General features: G+C 38.4%; 1 protein-coding gene across 1 annotated transcript; it reads right to left on the bottom strand.

The window, feature by feature from the left end:
• Positions 1–756: 756 nt before the first annotated feature.
• Positions 757–2,374, bottom strand: si:dkey-6n21.13 (P2Y purinoceptor 3). The gene has a single exon (XM_042512587.1). It carries the CDS (start codon positions 2,267–2,269, stop codon positions 812–814), a length of 1,458 nt encoding a protein of 485 aa, XP_042368521.1. The 5' UTR covers positions 2,270–2,374; the 3' UTR covers positions 757–811.
• Positions 2,375–8,459: the final 6,085 nt, after the last annotated feature.

The raw sequence follows: 8,459 nt of genomic DNA on the forward strand, positions 1-8,459 counted from the left end.
AAAAAGTAACAACACACCTGGCCAGTCACCATGTAAAGTAGCTGTGGATGTCGGATTGTCATTTTTGGAGGAAGAGAGTTCAAGACATAGTTCAATGGTCGGCCATGTTCTTCATGTGTGGTTCAAATGTCCATCATCATCAGGTCATACCATCAAGTTAAATCTTTTAAGATATCTCTTTTTATAGTTTAGCTCACTTAATGCAGCTTGTTGGATTGTGCAACAGCAGCTGAAATCCTTCCATCAACCATTTTTTTGACAGAAAAGTTTCGAATGTCTTTCTTAAGATCCCATTTTTTCATCCTCCACCCATCTACAACAGAGTGCAACACCATGAAAGCTGTCATAGACAGACTGACTGAAAGTGTGTGCCGATATTCCCATTTGACTATTTATTGCTCCTTGCCTCTTTCTATGAGGATGGACATTTCGAGTGTAGCCATTCAGAACAAGTAAAAACGGGTAAGACGTGATTGGATGGCATGTTGCACAACAACTTCAAAGGAAATCAGTGATGCCAATGTAGCAAATTCAGTCTGAAACACAATATCAAAATACACCCTGTAAAACGAAATAACAAATTACGACCAAAATGAGGTGTCACATTTGTATTCATGTTGCATTTAGCTAAGTAACTTTCTAAGTAGCAGACCCGCAATTAGGCTCATACAATCACAATTATAAGGTGAATTCTTGCTTAGGTCCTCTTAAATCATTGTTTTTGCTTATGCTTATATATTTTATATACTTTGTTTTCCAGTAAAAGTCAACCTACAGTGCATCTAAAATTATTTATTCCTCATGAAAACATTCACTCAACTATATAGCTGACTTTTGCTCTATTCATGTATGAGGGACTGTGAAATCCTTTATTCTCCTTATTGTCAATTTGGTCCTCCAGCCCTCCCTCCTCTGCATCCTCTACTTTTCCCATCAACCTCAGTGGCAAGAGGAGCACACCATGTTGTTGGGTGGTGGTATTTACTGCCTGGCAGCAGTGAGCTCCCCCCTTGTCTTTAGTCAGGAAGTAAAGGAGTGCATTGAGCCATGCGTTGAATGATGCCAAAGGCCTTGTGATCTTATAGCACATTGAGACCATGGTCATAGTGTGACAAGGGACTCCCTTTGTCACTTTCAGAAGGAGGAAGATGGTTCTAGTGACATGAAAGGGGAAGAAACACAGAGCAAAGAGGAGGGTGATGGTGATGATGGTCTTGATAGATTTACGTCTGCGATTAGCATAAGGGGAGTGGGCACCAAGGAAAATGGAAACCCCTCCATCTCTTCTCAGTGCCCTTGGCAGTCCATTGCTTCCTCTTCTTCCTCTTGCAACTACTGCAGGGCTACTTCTCTCTCTTCTCTCCATTCCATCATGTTCTCCTTCTCTCCGACCTCTGCAGGATGAGGGCTGAGAATGCAGAGTTCTAAATATGGTCAGGACAACATGAGAGTAACACCAAGCAATTATGGAAAAAGGCACAAAAAAGCCAAGCAAATGGAGTATGATGCCATAGGGTACGTAATCAGGAAACTCTTTGTCAATAGCATCGTCCCAACAGTTCTGGTACTCCTCAATGACCCCTACCATGTTACCATAGCTGGCATTACCATTTACTGATGAAACCTCATGGCTTGGGTAGTCTATACTACTTGCATTGTTGCCGAGCACTCCTAATCTAGTCACATGACCAGTCTGAGCAAAGCGGAAGATAGGGCAGGTCAAAGCAAACACTACAATCCAAACCAGGACACAAGTGCACTTGACAGCCTTCTTAGTCTCTAATGTGATGACTTTCATTGGGTGGCAGATACCGAGGTACCTGTGGACAGAGATACAAGTGAGGAAGAAGATGGAGCAGTAGAGGTTAAAGTAAAAGAGAAAACGGACCAGGCGGCACATGAAGTCCCCAAAGATCCAGCGGTCACGCATGACATAACTAGCCACAAGAAACGGCAGTGACAAGCCATACATGAAGTCTGTAGAGGCCAAGTTCACCATGTAGATCAGTGAAGCATTCCAGCGCTTGGTCCGGCGGAAGGAACGGTAGAGGACGACAGAATTAAGGGAGATACTGAAGAGGAACGTAAAAGAGTAACATATTGGGAGGAAGATGTACTTGTAAGACTCGTCTATGCTGCAAGATGGAGGTGGAGGGCTAGCAGCGAGTGAGGGGGAGGAGGAGCTGAGTAAGTCCTGAAGTACCGAGACACTGATATTAGGAGAAACTCCACCTCTAGATGACATTGTGAGAGACAAAGTAATTTTCATGTGAGAGAAAACTTCAAGGCTGTGGCCTGTGCATTTGGGATTCCGTCAAGCTTCGTCATCCTCGTACTCTGTACCATTTAATGGTCATTTCGTTTGGTCCTGTACAGTAGATTTCCTGAGGATTTCAGATGGTCAGATCCACAAATGGGTGGTTCACCTAGAAAAAAAAGATATAAATTAGTAATCCATCTGTACTCCCTTAGGATCTCAATTCATTTAATCAACATAATCAGCTGAACAGTGTAATCAATAATATTTTACTTGCTCTTTTCACAAAATAACCATATTAGCTCCCGATGACAACTGCTATCAACCATTTATTGAAGTGAAAACAGCCTTTATTAAATAGAGATTGTATAACATTTCGCATAATAAATGGCAGACCAGTGTTGGGATAGGTTGATTGCTCAGTCTGATTCTTGCAGAGAATCAAAGCACTACATCAATCCCATTTGTACTTGCTGCACAATACAGCTAAAGTTAGACTGCTAACTTATTAAAAAATAGCAAAGATGGTACGTATTACATCATAGACGTTAACATGTCAACACTGTCAGTATGTTAGCATGCTGATGTTAGCATTTAGCTCAGAGTATGACCTCTGTCCTCTTGAAGGGAGGAATGGAAAGAGTTGGAACTTCCCACCGCTCCACTCCTCCTCCCCTTTGACTGTTTACTAGGGCCTTTGCACAATCTGTTTGACCTCCTGTTGTATGCTGCTGATTCTTAGTGCTTGTTTGCCTTCCTGTGTACAAGGGTATGCTGCTGATTCAGTCTCTTCTCACCCCATTAACTCAGCAATAAGTAACCACGCTTCCCCGATGAGTCTCCATGCCCCCCTCTGTATATCGGTCTTACTCTCACTCCACTGACAGTAAATTAGATTTTATCAGGGCTTTTTTCACAATCCTAAAAAATGTTTTCTGTCTACTATAGATGGGCAACGTCATCATCTAAGTCAACACCACTGGATTCACTCAGGCGAGGCCTCAGCTCTCAGCTGAAAGCCTCGCCATCACCCTTACATATTAGGATCATCAGCACACAGGCAGGTGCACCTGGGCATGCTTGCATAAGTGTGACATCCACAGGTGATACCACCATTTCACCTCAGAGTTCAGCTAAATAAAGGGTAATGTGTCAGCCAATAACATGACATATTAACAGTACAACGCAAATAAGATGTAAAAGGTCTCTGCCCTATAACCTAAACATGATCTTACAACCTGTGGGGGCAGTCTCATCAATATGCTGAAGTTCAGCAATTCTGACTCAGAGCTAAAAACAAGAGCAAAGTTTGACATCTTGGGCCTGCTTTAATGCTCAATGAAATAACCTAACGTTTAAGCTCCATAACTATTATTGCTGAGGAATTTTGAATGTGTGATATCCTTTTTTTGAAAATGAACCAGGAGATTCTTCAAAGATGCTTGAGTTCTGTAACCCTCTGCAGTAAACATCGAGTCTTCACCTGATTTGATACATTTTTATAGAGTAATACAGTCAAAATGGAATTCGAAAACTCTGCACTGCGATATCTCTTAACAACAATGATACTCTGACAAACGTGAATGTGCGATGAATGGTGTAAGGGATTATGTAACTCAGGCAGGTTTCAAGAGTCCGCTAAGAGATTTTTGTGTGTAAAAAAAAAAAAAAAAAAAGAAAAGAAGCAAAAATGTATATTGTGCATGTTTCAGAAGCCAAATTGACTCCCATTTATATTTATGACATGAAAATTTGTTAGTGATAGCAGTCTTTCTGAATAAGCTACTAACCAGTGGCTAACTTCCGCCGGCGTAACAGCGAACTTTGGTTTGGTGCTCTGCTAACTCAAATGGGCAAAAATATATTTAATCGTGCAGCTCTACCAGACGTTTGTAATGTTATGTTATTAAAGGAGACCCAAGACAGTGCTAATACATGCTAATAAAGAGTAAATTATCACAGATTTTAAGGGTAGAGGGTCCTTTAAGTTGTCGAGTCGAAAAAATCTGACTTCAGTGGGCCTTCCAGTTTTGATTTCCATCTTCTTTAAATTAGACTTCTTTAAATAAATACGAAATATAAATAAAACGAGACCCAAGATAGTGCTAATACATGCTAATAAACGTATATTACTATAGTTTTTGAGGGCTGGTGAGGTTCCTTTGACTTGTCGAGTCAAAAAATCTGACTTCAGGTCTCCCAGTTCAGATTTCCTACTGGGAACTTGGAAATTGGACCTTTCAGTGCAAGTGGAATGAACTTACTCACTCTAAATATCATACAGAGCTCATTAAAGGTTTTATCTGACTTCAAATTCAATTATGTTGCATACAAATATGCATTGCTATGTGTAATGTCTTTCTTTACCTTGGAGCTCTGCTGCACATGCTCACAACAGGTTAGAAACATGGCTACATCCACACACTGGCTAAGATGTCGATTAGAAATCTAGCTGGAAAACTGGGTTTGACACATAATGACGTTTAAGAAAACCAGTGAACAAAGCAGTGACCAAGTTCTTTAAGTTCATGTACATGTGCTGTTTAACAAAAATAAGACATATCACCGTGATGCATTATACAACTGAAGCCTGTTTCAAGAGTCTGCTGATGGATTTTTATACCTTACACAAATTAATGGAAAGAAACGGCTGCCGATGCAAATGATCTCTAAGATATAATCTGGTACGGTGCATCAAATGATCACATTTATGATTTAAACTGTACATGGTCCCTTTTAAATAATGATTTTGTTTAAGACTTAAATGTCTTTGATTTTCTTAGCAGGAAGTTAGCTTGGATTTTGAAAGTGATCAAATCCTGCTGCTGCTAAGGAAATGCACTAGTGGTGAGCAAAAGGAAAAGACATCAAATTAGATAGAACCTTACTGGTAAAACAATGTGTTAATACTTTTAAGGCCTTTTATCAATGAAACTTTTTCTTCTTTCTGGACTGTACAGAGGTCATATTTAGAAGAGGCTGTTTTCCAGGAGCTGCTAATAGCTTCTAGGAAAGCCCACTCCAGCCTGATGTATCATCTGCCACTGAATTCATATTCATTCTCATCAAGAAATGTTCCAGTGTACGTTTTCCATGTAATCTACGTTAGCTACAGGACGAATCTTGAACATGTGATTGAAAATGAACCGTTTTACTGCCTTAGCAAACGCCATGGACCAAAAATAACCTGTGAAGTCTTGAGAGACGCATTAGTGTTTGTGTAAAGAGAACTGCATCCAACTCATAAATACCTGCATCACTGCAATCTGCTGTTAGACAAAGAGCTTACCTGTGCCGGCGATGACTTTTACTCCATATGGCTCCTGTTGTGTCGCCCATCAGAATAGTCACAAGAAAGTACGAAAACATCCAAAAGGCTTTTTGTGCGGCTGTATGTCAGCGGCTTCAAAGAACACCTTTTCCTGGTAGTTGACAAAGCACGAAAAACATCAGGTGTGATCAGTGTGGCAGCAGTTTTGGGTGATCGGTGACCTTGACAGTTGGAGCACTTCAGCTTTCACCTTTTTCTGCTGCTTCTCTGATCAGTCTGGCAGTTTCTATGGTAATTCAGTCCCTCCCTCTGTCCCTCAATGTGTGTCATCCAATTCTTCTTCCCCACTTCACCTTTGTGTGTGTGTGTGTGTGTGTGTGTGGCTCTCCTCTCACCTGTTGAGCTGAGCTGGATGTTTTGCAGTAGCGACTGATCTCCCTGAGAACACAGACAGTTGAAATGTATGTTAATGTACTTTTTGAGGCAGTTCATCAAATAACAGATTCCCATTTTCCACCAAATAAGCACAGATTCTTGAACTTGTTCCATTCAGAATTCTTAGTGTTATCCAGCAAACCAGCCTGTGTTTTCACTAGTTTTGCTCCCCCAAAAAAACATTTATTTACCCATAAACGTCCTGCTCAGCTGTTTGGTAGAGCAATTGAGTCACTGTATCTTAATAAAAACATGTTGAATTCAACTCAATCTGACTGAGCTATCTCTTACGCTAAAAAATCCACTACATGTCACTGTTTCTTTAAAACAGTCTGCCTTTTTAGGTAATATTCAGAAATTTTCTGACAGTGGTGCTAGCAGCAAGCCAAACGATCACAGGGTCATCAGATTATTTCTGAATCATCCTCAATATAAAAAACAACTGTTGACATATCTTGCTTTGGAAAGCATATTTAAATAGAGTGGCTAAAAAAAAAACCAAACTGAGGAGCACACAGATTTCCTCAGTGAACTAATTTTACAACACACATCCAAGTTAGCCGCAAACAGACAGACAGCACTGCATACAAAGAGTCATCAGTACACAAACCTGCTCACACACAAACGAAATGAGTCTCGAAAATGACTGGACTAATTCTTTATTTAATTTAAAGGCACAATTTGTTATCGAGTGTAAACAAAATGGTCGAACCACCACCGAAATTAAAAACACAGGATTGGAGCGTGCAATCACTTTAACTGACAACTTTTTGATACACACATTAACACGAGAAAACAACAACTAAGTCTAAATGATTCTGCTGCTGAAGATTCCTTTACAGTAAATGAAGCAAATTTAATGAGTTAACAGGATCCCGTTCTTACACGTATATCTACAGTAAACTAATCCAAATCAACATTATGTTAATTATTGATTTCTTTCCCCAAAATACCAATCACAACTACTGACAGACATGACCGTCAGCAGCCAACAGTGTTGAGGTGTTTTGCCTTTAGGAAAAGCTTTTTTTTTTTAAAAAAAAACAAACAACAAAACTGCTACTTGAGCCAAAATGTTGGAAGCTGATATTCAACTGCTTCTGAGTGAAAATCAGTGTACTATAATGGTTTGCATGGTGAGTTCAACTTAATTAAATTTTTCAAATAGCTTTTAGTTTGCTGTTTTTAAGCTACTGTGAGTAAAAAAAAATTACCTGAACATATTTATTTTTTTAAAAAAAAATGTAAAAATCAAAAACAAACAAGAGAATATCCCTCCAAAAATGCAGAAAATTTAAAAATATTTGTATTTTTTTTTCCTGTAACATAATTTAAAACAAATAATTACAATGATTATAAATAAAGTTTTCTGGACATTTTTCTCAAGTTTTATGATACTTTCTGAAATGATTTGCCCTTTTTGAAAAAGCTAATTTTCTTTGTCATCTTTTACTAATTTTTAGCAATTGGTGGGACATTTCTTGACAAGTTGTGTAAAGCTTTTTCCTCAGATTTTTGAAAGAAATAATTTGCTCTGGTTTTAAAGGGTTAAACAGCTTGTAAAAATGCAAAAACACATGAAGAAGGCAGTGAGCAACTTAAGAACATATAGCCCAAAAAAATGTGAAATTAGCAAAAAGATACAAGAAAATTACCTGAAAATACGCAAATAAACAGAAAAAAACAAAAGTAAAAAAACAAAACAAAAGAAACAAAACAAGAGAAAGACCTGAAAAAGGTCCAGACAAGTTGTGCCAAGCTTTTTCCCCGTATTTTTAAAAGAAATCAAACCAATTTGCTCCTGGTTTAAAGGGTTAAATGGCTTGTAAAAAGGCAACAGCAAAAGAAAAGTGATGTTGAACCAGGTTTTAAAGGGTTAAGTTACTTCATGAATGAGAGGAAACATCGCAGTTGTACTGATGGGTTAGTGGAAATGTCTATCATTAAGACTATAACAATATCAGGTAAACGTTTTTTTGTATTGTGTTTGTTGATTGGAAAATATTAAAATCTTGTGCCAAGACTCACAGAACTGATTGAATATAAACATTAAAATATCCCTCACATATAAAAGAAAAGCACAGTTCTTTACTAACTCCACCTTAAAGGCCAACACAAAGATGCACGTGAGAAGACATTTTTCTCTCATCAGAAAACATAACTAAACTTAATGCAAAGTAGAAAACAAAGACATATTGTTCAGTTGGTGATTTCGAGCAGCTTTAGACAGGAGTCCCTTTCAAATTGCAGTTTGAAGCCTTTTGAAAAGATGCTAAACACAACAACATATTAAAGTCTTGCTCCACTGTACACTCATTTTATATTTAACAGAAGGGAAATGCAGGCACTCTTATAATGTAAAAAACATGAAAAATGAGGAGGAATTACATGAAAAAACCTTTACTCATTTGAAATTCTGGCATATCCGCTGTGATATTAACGCTATTCTGCTAAATATTGTAAATATTCTAATTTTTGCAAACATTAACAATTCAT

The sequence above is a fragment of the Plectropomus leopardus genome, chromosome 23 (genome assembly GCF_008729295.1).
Source record: "Plectropomus leopardus isolate mb chromosome 23, YSFRI_Pleo_2.0, whole genome shotgun sequence".
Classification (NCBI taxonomy): Eukaryota; Metazoa; Chordata; class Actinopteri; order Perciformes; family Serranidae; genus Plectropomus; species Plectropomus leopardus.